The sequence below is a fragment of the Lagopus leucura genome, unplaced genomic scaffold, assembly GCF_019238085.1.
Source record: "Lagopus leucura isolate 7727_CA_CO unplaced genomic scaffold, USGS_WTPT01 Super-Scaffold_100159, whole genome shotgun sequence".
NCBI classification, from domain to species: Eukaryota; Metazoa; Chordata; class Aves; order Galliformes; family Phasianidae; genus Lagopus; species Lagopus leucura.
This window is the reverse complement of record NW_024962335.1, coordinates 8,031,151-8,045,845: the sequence shown is the minus strand read 5'-3', so window position 1 is coordinate 8,045,845 and position 14,695 is coordinate 8,031,151. Positions and strand designations below refer to the sequence as shown.

At 34.9% G+C, this 14,695-nt stretch overlaps 1 protein-coding gene across 1 annotated transcript in view; it reads right to left on the bottom strand.

Annotated features, from left to right (window-relative positions):
• Window positions 1–14,695, bottom strand: part of CFAP54 (cilia and flagella associated protein 54) — a 105,531-nt gene that overhangs the window by 62,049 nt on the left and 28,787 nt on the right. Inside the window, exons 16-24 of the mRNA XM_042889930.1 lie at window positions 13,279–13,337; window positions 12,345–12,473; window positions 11,533–11,680; window positions 10,578–10,655; window positions 10,373–10,494; window positions 6,394–6,567; window positions 2,605–2,697; window positions 1,358–1,543; window positions 678–820 (exon numbers count right to left, since the gene is read on the bottom strand). Of these exons, the coding sequence (XP_042745864.1) occupies window positions 678–820; window positions 1,358–1,543; window positions 2,605–2,697; window positions 6,394–6,567; window positions 10,373–10,494; window positions 10,578–10,655; window positions 11,533–11,680; window positions 12,345–12,473; window positions 13,279–13,337 (1,132 nt within the window). The remainder of the gene's footprint in view (window positions 1–677; window positions 821–1,357; window positions 1,544–2,604; window positions 2,698–6,393; window positions 6,568–10,372; window positions 10,495–10,577; window positions 10,656–11,532; window positions 11,681–12,344; window positions 12,474–13,278; window positions 13,338–14,695) is intronic.

The following is a 14,695-nucleotide window of genomic DNA, read 5'->3' as shown; positions in this document are numbered from 1 at the left end:
TATTACTGTATTTCATATCTATTACTTCATACAAGTCTCTTTTTTCTAACCAGGAATTAATTAAGTTTTGATTTTGCATTTTTGCTATAGAATTGCAGTGTGAGTTTAACCACAGTATTTCCAGCTCGGCTTTGCTATCACAACAAATCCATATTATGACTAAATATTTGAAATTTTTTTAACAAAAATAATAAATAAATATGTATTTTCCAAAGTACAGTAGTATATTTTAAAAATATTAATACATTTATATAATCAGCTCAAAACAACATTAGCAAGCATTTACCCAATTTGGGTGGTGTTCCAAGCAAAACATCTATAGTTTCTGAACACTACAGCTTCCATTATGGGAACTGAAAGTTAAGAACCCAGTTAATATTACATATTTTACATAGAATAATTTATTGTATGGTATGAATGGCCACTTTATAAATATTTCCCAATTACCTAAAGCAATAAAACAACCATTATAAAGAATTAGGTGTGTAAATGCTACCATTTCCATAAATAACAAAAACCCTCCTCTAATTATACAACAGTGTATCTTTACAACACATTTCACACCTTTTTTTGTCAAATGTTTTTCATACAAGGAGGCTGAACAAAATTTCACACTTCAAAATAAAATATGCACATCTATAATTAACTATTATTTTAATTTTGATTTCACCAGTTACCTCCTTTCAGATATAGTCAAAGTACTTCTTGCGGAAATAACAGCTGCATTGGTGGGCAGTGGAGAAGAATTTGAAACAAAATAATCCCACATCGGTGAAAATGCTCCTCTGGCTAACGTGTAGTTGCCAGTCTGATAGGCTACCTATAAATATATATATATATATATGTATATATTCAATTTTTTACAGGGAAAAAAAAATTAGATTGCATTTCATATACTAACCGCTAATTAAAACTAATCTATCACGTTTCTCTGGTCTTCAGATAAGCAAATATGATTACAGGAAAAAGAAAGGCTTTAAAACTCCCTCCCTTCAACACGAGTTTGCAACAGCTGTAAGAATATTCTCATGTATTGGAATAAAATACATGTAGTAGCCATCTGATTATGCTAATACTAGTTTCTCTTTAGAAGTAGGAAGGCAAAAAAATTTCTTGACTGTTAACCAAGGATTTAATATTCTTTTATGGAATGCTTTACATATATTATATTACATATCATATAAATATTATTTCACCTAGACACATTTTACCTTTGTTAATACTGCAGAATATTGAAATTCTGATTTGTCTTTTTGGCAGCACAGTATTGAGTTATGGCTAGAAATTTTAGGGTTACCAATGAAAAAAAACTAATTACAATCATGTTAAAGCTTATTACCAAACATTATAACCCTACCTGAGTTAGATAAGCTCGAACAGTAGTAGCAGAAAGAGGTGGATATGCGAGGATTGGCCTAGTTGTTTCCCCAATAGCATCACCAATAAGTTTTCCATCAGAAGAATATGCTGCAACAGCAAATATGTATTTCTCATTGGGATCTAAGCCTTGTATTTCCAAGAGGCTTTTTCCATCAGCCAGTATCTATGAATAAAAATATTTCCTGCTTACATCTTCAGAGTATGTCAGAAACAAAACTCAAACTCTATGCTTTTGTCCTTAAACAATTTATCTAATATTCTTGGATACAATCAAAACACAAGCAGTACATAATTTCCACACAATACTGAGCTCTAGAAAACAGTGATAAAACAGTGAAATGAGAGGAGGAAAAGTATCAGTTCTCTCTGAAATGCAATTGGTTGTACAAAGCATATAACCTAAAAGTTAATTACAAAGGCCTTTTATCCAAGAGATTGCTATAGATAAAAATTACATATAGATAAAAATCTATGTATATAAACTACATATAGTTTTCCAAATTTACACTATGAGTGTGCATGCTTGCAGAGATCACACTGGAGACATTCTTGTGCCGTGCTTCCAGAGAAAAAGCATGCGGCTCTCCACCTTACATGCCACGTGCATATAATAGATAAGGACAGAGGATGGTTCAAGTTCTCTGAACATATGAACATAGAAGTCAACCATGTCTGAACACATAAGTTATTGAAGGATTTATATTACCTAGTTGCCAGAATGAAGAAAGATATGTTCTTACTATGGAGAAATAGCTGATAGATGTTAGAAAATTAACCAATGTTAAAATTTTATATTTATCTTTTTCTGACTTCTTGAAAACAGAATAATGTCCAAGGTTCACTATAAATACCTCATAAAGATTCATTTGCTTTTCTATTTCTTAGCTCAAAGAAAACATAACACACACATGCACACCAAAAAAAGTGACAGAATTCTTTAACATGAAGGCCTTGAAAGCATTTAATTCCTTATAAAGGCTTCCAGAGTATGTCATGCCTTCCACCTAGCAAAGTTTCAGTATCTTAAAAAAAATGCAAAATGTTTGTCAAAGACTTGGCTAGTTACCTAATTTAAAAAAGACATAAATATATACACTTATAAAAGACGTGTGCAGGGGGGTCTCTTTTTGCTGCAATTTTTGTTTGTTTGTTATGTTAGTTGATTGGTTGGTTCCTTTTTTAAGGATGAGAGAATGACCTGAATGGATTTGAGCTCTGTCTTACCTCTTCTCCAGCATTTGGAAGTTTATTGTTATTTAATCTTACTTTTGAATTATTTTCTCCTGCTACACAGCCCAAAATACTGTACCATGCAACCTTTAAAGAAAATGAGGACATAATAAGTTGTTTTAAAAACAAGTATACTACAGTGATGATGAAAGCAGAAGACCCTATTTTCCTGTCTTCTACCTTGTTCTATTCTATACCTCAAACATATCCCTAAGTATAAACTCAGTAAGTTATCTTGCTGATGTAAATTAACAAAGATCCCTTATTTGAGTTTTGCAATGGTTTTCTTCTAAAATTGACATCTCATTCTGATTCAGCAAATCACTTGAGGAAAAATCCTTAGAAGAGAGCAAGAGAAATGTGCATGCAAACCTAGAAACACTATCAAAAAGATCCATGTTCTTAATTTATATTGAAATAAATGTTTTTTTTTCATGCCATTGAGATGCTGATAATCTCATTTGGTATATCAATCTAAATTCTTTAATATCTTTAATCAAGTGAGAAAGTGAGTATGTATACCTTGATCAGACATGCCCACTGAATTCAAACATTATCACTTTGAAGCAGCTCTGCAGAATTGGGCAGATGGCTTTCAGTAACTTCTCTTACATTAAACTTCTACTAAGTTGTACTAAATCAATTTGTTTTCAGTAGACCTCAGGTGTTACAGATGAGATCATTTATCAACATAAAAAATATCTGAACAACTGGAATGTTCATTTTTCTTGTGTTACATGTAATTTGTCTTGTAACAAATCTGGACTATTTTTTCAAAATTTCATATTGAAGTAGAGGAGATTATTTTCAGCAAAAGAATAGCTGTAATATCAGGAAGGTTAGAGATACTTTGACTTCCAATACAAGAACAATATATGCTTGACATAATACTAGGTATCCATTTTCAATTAATAAGTTTATCATTAAAAAACAACTTTCCATGTTTGCTTAACAGCTACATATTTTTAGGGAAAAAAAAATCCTAAAATAACAGTCTCAAATTATAAGAATAATAATCACATTGCACCATCTACTGGCCCAATGCATTATATTCAATGCTCTGTATCAAGCAAAATAAAAGCTTTAACAGTTATTAATAAAGAACACCCAGACTTTAAGGAGAACCCTTTTTTTTTTTTTAATTTATGTGCATTAAGAATAAAAATGAAAGACTTTTTCATTATCATTTTGTTTGAAATTTGCTAACCAAGCTGCAATTAAATTGTAAGTTTTAAAACAACTGTTCACAGAGGCATCATTAGTATTTTTGCTACAATTTATGTTTCTATTGGTTTTATACATGTTACAAAGCATGCTATTATTTTAAAGTAGCTTGCAAAATCAGTATGAAAAATTCTCTTTCAGGAAAACTGCAACTAGTGGAATTTTCATACATTACCCTATTTGGGCATTCTGGGCATATGAAGAAGAATAACATGATCCAGAGCAGTCAGCATGGATTTCCAAAGGGCAAATCATTGCAGACCATCATGACTGGTCTCTAGGACAAAATGGCTGGATTTACAGGTGAGATAAATGAGGGAAGAGGAGTAGCTGGCCTTTACCAGGACCTTAGAATCATAGTCATAGAATTGCTTGGGTTGGAAAAGACCTTAAAGATCATCAAGTCCAACCACAACCTAACCATACTACCTAATTCTAACAACCCTCCGCTAAATTATGTCCCTGAGCACCACATCCAAACAGTTTTTACACACATCCAGGGATGGTGACTCAATCACCTCCCTGAGAAGCCTATTCCAGTGCTTAACCACCCTTTATACAAAGAAGTTTTTCCTGATATCCAGCCTAAACTTACCCTGATGCAACTTAAGGCCATTTCCCCTCATCCTGTCACCAGTGAGATGAGACCAACCCCGCTCTCACTGTAAGCACCTTTCAGATATTGGAAGAGAGCAATAAGGTCTCCCCTCAGTCTCCTTGTCCCCAGATTAAACAGCCCCAGTTCCTTCAGTCTCTCCTTGTAGGGCATATTCTCCAATCCCTTCACCAGCCCTGTTGCCCTTCTTTGGACCTGCTCTGATACCTCACTGTCCTTTCTGTACTGAGGTGCCCAAAACTGAACACAGTACTCAAGGTGAGGCCTCACCAATGCCGAGTACAGGGGCAGGATTACTTCCCTAGTCCTCCTCACCACATCATTCCTGATACAAGCCAGGATGCCATTGGCCGCCTTGGCCACCTGAGCACACTGCTGGCTCATATTCAGACAATTGTCCATCAGTACACCGAGATCCCTTTCAATCAGGCAGCTGATGCTGCAAGGCTTTCAGCAGTCTTCTATTATTCTTATGACGAAGATAGGATGTACAAAAAGATAGATGGATAAAATAACAGTTGAAGTTGCTCCAAGTAGTTGTTAAGCATTCATACTCAAAAGATAGTAGCAAGTAGAGCACTTCATGAGACTATCCCAGGACCTCTCTTGTTCAATATGTTTAGCAATGACCTGAGAAGAATCAGAAAGTTTGCAGGTAATGCCAAAATTGATGGAAACAGTTGATACCTTGAAACTTGAGGGCAGGGTTGACATACAGTTCCCAAATCAGTGGACCAAGAAGCTCATGAAATTTAAAAACAACAAGCACAAAGTCTTGCACCTAGGAAGGAAGAATCTCTTGCAAGAACATAGGCGAGTGACTGGCAAGTTGAAGAGCAGCTTTTCTGAAAAGGATCTGGAGGTTGTGCTGGACAAAAAGCTGAACATGAACCAGAGGTGTGCCTTAGCCTGAAAGCAGTCTAAAATCATACTGGGCTATCTTAGTAGAAATACAGTTAGGAAATTGAGGAAGAAGATCATCTCTGACTGCTCAGAACTTGTTAGCCCTACATTTAGATATTACAACCAGGTTCCCTCCTGCCCCCACCATTCTAGCTATAAAGATGTTGAAAAATTGACTTGAGTGATACAGCAGAGGGCCAGCAAGATGCTCAGAAGATGGAGAATTAGCCCTGCAGGAAGAGTCTGGGAGAGCTGGGCTTATTCAGCCCAGAGAAGAGATGGCTTCAGTGGATCTATCAGGAGTCGCTCATTGCTTGCAAGATGTAGTATGAAGATGTAGTCAGGCTTTTCACAGTACTGCATGGTAAGATAATGAAAAACAACAGTCCTGAATTGAAGCAAGAGAGATTCCAGTTTTTCATAAGGAAAAAAATTTCTCATGAACAGGCTGACCACAGAAGTTGTGCAGTCTCCATCAGAGATTTTCAGAACGGACTTGACAGAGCCCAGCAACATGGTCTAATTTCACAGCTGACTCTCTTCTGAGCAAAAGTTTGGACTAAAGAACTCTCCAAAGATACCTTCTGGTCTGAGCTGTTCTGACTTTACATACATGATAGGAGATAGATTTTCTACCTGAGCTATGGCACATTAACACTTTATTAACAGAGCTTTGACTGTGGTACTTCCTTGCATCATGTGACACAACAGTCTTTCTTCTCTTCAGAGAGTGATTAGGCATAAGTCAATCTCTAGAAAAAGAGTGAACTTCTGACAATTATAATACATGAGGATTATAAACCAGAAAAACCAAAGATGATATGCGAGATAAAGAAAGTTCAATGTAAATGTGAAGATCAAAACAGTGACTCATGACTGAGTCACAGGATATAAAAAATGCATACTTAATTAAGTCGGGGTAGCTTAATCTTCTTGAGACTAACAGAGAAAAACTCTGATGGTACAGCACTGCTGAAACCACTTTTTCTCTCATGCATTATTTAATATATTTCTTCCACAGTCATTAGGAAAAACGTTACCTGAACATCTGAGGAGAATGAGGCTGGTTTAAATGTCATGGAGCAATGTGATCTAGAAAGTAAGAGAGGAGGAGGAGGAATCTTGTTTTTTTTCTTGCTGCTCATAAATCCTTTGAGACTGTGATACAACGCAGTTTGTTCAGCTTCAACTTGTTCAATTAAAGTTAGTGCCTCCTGTGATTTAAATTAAAACGAAAGAGAAAAACTATTAAAACAACAGCAGATGTAATAAACCGTTTTCAGAAAAAAAATCTGAGATCAGAGAAAAAAAATCACTGCTACACAGAGAAATTTTTATAGAGTTTCACATTCTCTTTTATCTTACATTAGTATGAATGGTATGTTGGTTGTGTATGCCTTACATATACAGACTAATCTTACATTGTACAATAAAGTGAATGCAGAGTTGTGTCTGAAAGAGGCAGGGATTTCCAATTTGAAAGAATCTACAGGAAAAAAGTCAGTTACGATTAATGATGATTAGCAGTTTAAGGTGAAGAGTGATTAGCTCCAAGAAGATATGAAAAAAGATAAACGACTTTTCTTTAGGAGAGAGCTGAGGACCTACCTGTGGCATTTTTGAGGACTCACCTTCTAGAAAGAAAAGAAATGATGAAAAGGGAGGAGGATGCAGTCATGAAATAATTAGGGTTATGCCAGTTCTCTTGGTTAGCCAGAGATAGCTGAAAGCTAACTGATGATCCTAATTGCCATCATAATCTATTAGCAGTAGTCCAAAAACGTGTGGACCTCCTGCACATAGCAATTACATGGCTTACAGGGTACATTTTTTCCTAAGTGGACTGAATGGCAAATTGGTAGGTTTCTTTACTTTGTCTGCATCAACACAATAAAAGAAACATTGCTTCGAAATTTAATATTAAGAACTTGCTACATTTATATCTTGTAGCATCTGTTCAATACAAATCAAAATCAAAAAGGTCAGCTCCCAGAGATGAAGAAATCAAGAAAGTCTTGGACAAATTACATTTCTTTGGGAAAAATGCAACATCTTCTCATAATTAGAGGTTTTGTTTATACATTTATAGCACTGACTATACACTGGACAAAAAGTTTAGGCTGAATTGACTCTGGATGATGAACTGAAAAAGAAAATCCCAAGTTACTGGTATTTCAGTGAGAGTCCTATATACTTGCACCTTAACAGTTCCTTGCTTCTGTCCTCAGACACTGATAAAGTCATAAGAACAGCCATACTGCTACAGGTCAACTTAGCCTCATACCTCATGTCCACAAGTGATCAAAAACTAAACTTATAGCAAAATGGGGAGTTAAAATTTAATAGTCTTAATCAGATCATATAGAATCATGGGATGGTTTGGGTTGGAAGGAGTTTTTAAAATCTCTTGTTCCAATCCCCCTGCTACAGGCAGGGACACCTCCCTCTAGACCAGGTTGCTTAAAGCCCCATCCAGCCTGGCCTTTAATGCTTCCACGAATGGAACATTCGCAACTTCACTGGCCAACCTGTTCCAGTGTCTTACCACCCTCACAGGAAAGAATTTCTTCCTAATAACTAGTCTAACTTTTCTAGTTTAAAACCATTTGCCCTCATCCTGTCACCACATGCCCTTATAAAAAGTCCCTCCGCAGTTTTCCAGTAGGACCCCTTCAGGTACTGGAAGGCCACTATAAGGTGCCCACAGAGCCTTCTCTTCTTCTTCCTCATAGTGAAGGTGCTCCAGCCCTCTAATCATCTTTGTGGCCCTCCTCTGGACCCACTCCAATAGCACAATGTCCTACTTGTGTTGGGTGCCCCAGAACTGTAAGCAATACTGCAGTGGGTTCTCATAAGAGCACAGTAGATGGGCAGAATCACCTCCCTTGACCTGCTGGTCAAGCTAATCTTGATGCAACCCAGGATACAGTTGGCCATCCAGGCTGCAAGCACACACTGACAGCTTATATTGAGTCTTCAATCCCCAACATCCCCAAATCCTTTTCCTCGGGGGAAACACAGCTCATTCTCTTCTCCCCTCTCCCTCCACTTTCTGATTAGGGCTGCATCAACCCTAGTGGGAAATGTCTAAGGAAGAATATAAGATAAACAAGAAATTGAGTGATTCTTCCTCTTACACAACCAGACAACTTCTGGAGAAACTTCATTGCTTGCTTACAAATGATACTTCTTTATGGCAAACTGTATTATGATAGAAATTTTAATTAAAAGGATCTTGGAATCATTCTTCCCTGAGGACATAATTCTTATTAGGGCAATCCACACTATCCCAGTGTGAATAAAGATAGTGCTGTGACTGCAAGATGCACTGCATGACCTCTACATCATTAACTGAAGAACAGAAGGCAATAAATGTGGCAGTGTTACAAGAGGAAAAATAGTCTTATGACTGAAGAAGCTTCTGTCACAGACTTACTCTGTGGCACTAGCTTGATCTTGTTTATTTAGTTTAGAGCTGGACAACAAGAACTGTTAACGTATCCAAATCTGTAAAAGCCTGGATATCCAAGTAGCCGTAGAGGACAGGAAGGAAGAATGAAACAAGGGAGAGGAATCAAACAAAATGAAAGACACATAGTAATTTCAGTAGTTAAACGTTGTGATGTGGATGAGCATACACATACTACTCAGAAGTTTCCATACCTGTCCAATGGTTTGATAAATATTAAGAGGTTGTATGCATGATTTCCCAATAAACAGCAGAATGAGTATTTTTCTATTTTGCAACATAAGTAAAGTTTTGTATTGTTAAAAACATCAAAATATACAAGTGATTCTGTGTAAAGCTCTCGGATGTTCCACGATAAAAAAGCAAAAATTTCTATACAAAAGCATGAAAACAAAAATATAAATTTGCTGTTCATGAAGTGAGTACTCTCTACCTCAAACAGTACAAATATCTAAAATCACCATGTTAAATTTGTCCAAAGTTAATCTGGCATTTTCTGATAACCAGCTGCAAATATATAATCTTATCTACTCCCTTCTCTGTAAAGAGTGCATATAACAAAAATATAGGGAAGGTCAACATAAGGCCTATGCAAACATTTGTTTGGGATAACCATACATTTCTTGGGAATTCCTTTTAAGTCTTCATTGGTAACTACAGTTATAACTTTCATGCCATATTACTACATCTGACATTCTTGCTAATTTAATCTAATATATTTTACAAATATATTAGACTTTTAGTGTCTCTTCTCTGAATGCCATTTTTGCATTCAAATGAAATTAGCAAGTGTTCTAATTATCATACCTCCAAATTTGTAGCACCTATAAGAAAAACACTTTCTTGTAACTTCTTGTTTATCATACTTCTTTATATATTATATAACTGAATATTCAGACATGTACTGTACAGGCTATAGACATATTTTGCACCCCACTGATGAACAGTCAATTTTCATGAATAGACACGGGTTAAAAGTCACTAAGGTCACACAGTGGAAAGACTTCCACTGATTTTAGAAGACTTTGGAGAGAACCTGTGCACAATCTACCTTTAACCTCCATAGGTTCCAAAACCTCCACAAATTCCAAAACCTCCAAATTCTAAAATGTTTTTTTAATAAGTTCAAACAAAGCTAATTTCATCGTCACCAGATATAATAAGTTCAAAAAACATACAGATTTTTAAAAAGAAGAATGTTGAAGGCTGCAGTGAGAAGAAGAAAACCTTCATGACATTTTGGCAAGGCCTAGGTGATGCAGTGTAGAAAATGGCAAAGTCTAGGTGATTAAGTATAGAAACAAAAGTCATCCCTTTCAGGTTTCCTGTAACCTGCACATATGCACAAAATTTGAGGATATCCTCTCTCCCAGTTTAAGTCTCTTTATTTTTTCACCATGATGAAGTTTCTCAAGGAAAATTTGGCAACAGAAGTTGACAAAAACTTGTCCTTAGAGCTCTTTCAGTTTTTTTTTCTGTTTGTAAGAGTAATTCAAGTCTTAATTTTACAGAACATGGAAAATTGTGATATTGTGTTTTTTTTTAATTACCTGCAGTAGCTGCCTTTGGGAATAAGTACTTAGGTCTTTAGGGAACATCTGTACAGCTTTTTCCATCAAAAAGACTGCTCTGGATAGCTTATTCTTCTTTATTTTTCCCATTATATCTGCCTCTGTAAAATAGATATTTTAAGACATTTATAAAACAGCAGTAATCATTTATTATACTCCTAAAATCTTATTTAATAGGCCTTACCTGTTAAATAATGGGAATCTTCAATCTTCTTCACATGATACTCGCCGGACTTAAGATTTCTGCCATCCTTTTGAACACCTATCCAGGAAGCAAATCTTGAATAATTCATTCTGAGAGTGCCATTGAAAAGATTTCAGTGAGAAGGGTTAATGCATAGCTCGCTCTGTAGAAAAGCTCTGTTCCACCATGTGCTCTTTATGTTGGTTCAAGGAGAACTTACTGGAAAGACCACGCCAGTAACCCAGTCTCTCCCGTATGCTCTGGCAACTTTAGCAGTTATGCCAACATCACAGGAAAAGAAGGATCTTGTCTGATCATGGAGTACAATTCACAGGGGAACTCTTTTGTGTCAAGCTAATAGTAACTTTTAATTTAGAAAAATTACAAGAATGGAAGACAAAGTAACATTATTTGCAGGAGGCAGTTGGCAGGAGTTAGTATCTGCTGAAGAGATAAGAATCACTTCACAGGAGTAGAAACTGACATTACAAAGAGCACAGAAAAGGGCCATAAAAATGATCAGAGGACTGGAACATTGGTCCTATAAAGAAAGGCTGAGGGAGTTGTGCTTGCTTAGTTTGAAGAAGGCTCTGCAGAGATCTCAGAAAAAAGAACACCTGCACAGTGTCTCTTACTGACACTGTAACTGAAAATATATTGAAACTGGAAAAAAAAAAAAAAAAAAAAAAGAAAAAAAGACTATATAGGAATCAAATCTAGTAATTCTTAGCAAAGCTTAACTCCCTTCAGCTGACTATGGATCAGAGATAAATATGTGGTAAACTGAAATTCTTTAAATATGGTATCCTATTTCTATCAGCATAAGGCATGCAAATTGCCTTATGTTGGCTCCTCTTTGGAAAGGAGATACTCTGTTATTTATTAGTATTACAAAATATATTAACAGAGGACTGTAATCAAGCTATGATTATCATTTAGCTTTACGGCAACTTACCTTGTGTCAGTTTAAGAAGTTTCACGGCTATTCGATGTTGGGCTTGAATGAGCTCCAAATGTAAATCCATTAAAAAAATATTTCCTGTTTTTGTCTTATCATTACTCCATTCCAAAACAGAACTCAGATTCTGGCCATGTGAGCCCACCTAGTAAACAAAAAATGGTAAATAAGCAAACATGAGCTTGTATCAAATGGTTTACTACATTTACTTTGATGTTTATACTGTTATTTCAGTAAGCTGACAAACACCTTGAAATTATTCATAACTGTAGTATGCAATCATAAAAGAAAGCATAGAAGGACAATGTCTAGAAAGAGAAGAGCGTGGAGAAGGAGTATACAAAAACTAATAATCAATAGGATATAGGAGTAATAATAAACAGGAAACTGTAGAAGATTTTGGTTTATTTTGTTACCAGACCATGAAACAAAGATTGAGTTGGCACAGAATGATAAAATTTAGAAAATCTAAATTCCTTCCAATAAAAATTACTTATATTAATGAAAATCTGCAAGCAGTACAAATGAAAATGATTTATTTTTCTTCAATATAGGAGAAAGTTACAAGTTATATCTATCTTCAAACAAAAATTGCAAGACCTAAAAGAGTTTGTAGTTTATTATGGAATGAGAAAATACTATGTCTCCCACACAATGATTTATTCTTTCTATCCTCTTCTTACAGGAGACCAGAAGATGAAGTTCATTTAATAATGCAAAAATAGTAGAAAATATGAGCTTTCAAAAAAAAAAAAATCCAATATACTATTTCTAGATTTAGTTGCAATACAGCTTTCTGTAGAATTTACCTTTGTACAGCAGTTGTCAAATACTGACTTTCCATCTGGTATGAAGGTCATTAAGCGAGATTTGTTCATTTCATTAATTGTTTTTTCAAGATTTTCATAAGCAAGCTGCAGTTGTTCTGTAGGACTTCTCTGAGATTAACACAAAACTTTAATTAATTTAGAATTTTCCCTAAGCTCTTAAAAAGAAATTTACTGTATCACAGAGCCTAGCTCACAGCAGAATGAAACTGAACTGAGTTTACAAGCAGCATTTTCATAAGTCATTTCATAATGTTTCATTAGTTATTAAGAAAACACTGTCATTTCAGAAACAAACAGCTTTAACTGTCACTGCACTGAAGATTCTCTGTGTGTGTAGGCATTAAGACATAGTACTGATAAAATTTCTGAATCCTCATACTGATGCTTTTACTGTGTTTTATTAAGAAATTTTGGCTTTTTCCTTTGACATCCCAGCACAGTGCTGAGCACTGACATACACTGGATACACTGAACAAAGCAAGGATGTTCCATCTGTTCCACACCAGTCTTACAAAACAAACTAACAAAAGCACAACTCTAGATATTTCCCCAAATAACGTAAAAACTAAAGTCTGTGCGATGCTAATAGTAAGTGTTATTAAACCTTTAAAAGCAGGTACTAAGCACTGGCATGAAAGAGTATAAAGTGGAAATCAGTATGATCATGCTGTAAAAAAACACATTTCAAATAAGATTTCATTCATATTACTGTTTATTATAAAAGATGAGACAAATATTTATGAATTTTATTTCATTCAAAAAAACCTTTTTCTTCCTCTTCACTATTCTCACTATACGAATCATTTCAACTTTATGAAATTTAAAATGAGATGTTATGAGGATGCTACAAGTGGAAATAAGTGTTCTTATGCTATTCAAAAACATTTATTAGTGAAAATAAAGTAGACATTACCATTAATATTTCAGGAATGTCGCAGGTTTCATCTACAGAGAGAATTACACTTCTTTTCCCTTTTTTGTAGAAAAAAAAATCAGAAAGTAAAAATGAAACATGCTCAACTTTAGTACTGTTCAATCAAATTTACCACTAATTTAAAATCTTGGCAATTCAGTTCTTCGGTACTTGACCATTAATTATACTGTTTCTCAACAAGGTTTTGAGAGTTTAAACACCATAGTTACCTATGTACAATTATAATAATTCAGTATATGATTATTGAATAAGGTAGTATTTTTAAGTATGCCCCATATTTCATAGTAACATTAGATCCAAGCCAATGAAAATTGGACTCGTTCCATAGTTCCTCTCTCTATGATACGATCCACACTGGTATTTTATCTTTTAATCAATCCTAATCTATTTTTATTTAATTCACAACAGTTTTTAATGAAAATCGAACTTTTGGATGATTTTTAAATATGCAAGGTCACATTTTGATGATAATGATAATCATATCTTCCTTTCCAAACAAGGGGAAGCAGCTTCTTTGCTCTCAGATAGAGCCCTTAACTCTGTAAAGTCTGTATCCATTCAGAATTCACTCAGTAAAAAAAAGACTTCTCAGCTTATTTGTGAGTATGACTGGCTTTTCATCAGTCTGTTCTGTGCAACAGTTCCCCACCGTTCAGCCTTTTTTCCCTCCAAAAAAGACATATTTAGACTGAGTGAAAAAGAGTAACAGGTTGCAATGATAATTCATCAGTTTCCATCAGAATTGTATGATTTTCGTAACATTAACCTGAAACAATACCTACTTGACCTTACAGTGGAATAGTAGTGTCCCAAGATTCTCTTACTTTCAAAAACAGCAAAATGTACTGTCATTCTCTTCTATTCCTAGATATGCCTTAAGAATCTTTAACATCTACTCTCTAGCTGTTGTAAAATAATAATAAAAAATATGATTCATAGTACAAGATCATACATCAAAAGCAACAGAGAAGTTTTAAAGTATGTATATATATTCATATTCTACATCATTAGTAAGGTCTTTTTAGGAAATCTGTTTAATATTATTGCATTATCCTAACCACATCAGTAGAGTTAAGTTCAACTTCAGAGACAATTAAATTCCAATATAAAAAAGATCTGTGTAGACAGATCCAAATTAATGACATAATAAAAGCAAAACCGTTAGTATGACCTCTGTATTTCCATCTTTTGTTTTTTGTGTCACTAGTCAATCAGCAATTCAACTCTCCAAATGAGCCACAGCACATGCTGCCCTCTGTCTAGTCAATATCCAAAGACCATAAGAATAATCCGAAGCTACCAAGAAGGGGCTAAAAGAAATGTAAAAAGAACTGTGGGGAAGGTGAGTCATAAAAGATGTGATTCAAAATGGAAATACTTCAGGAGAACTGGAAAT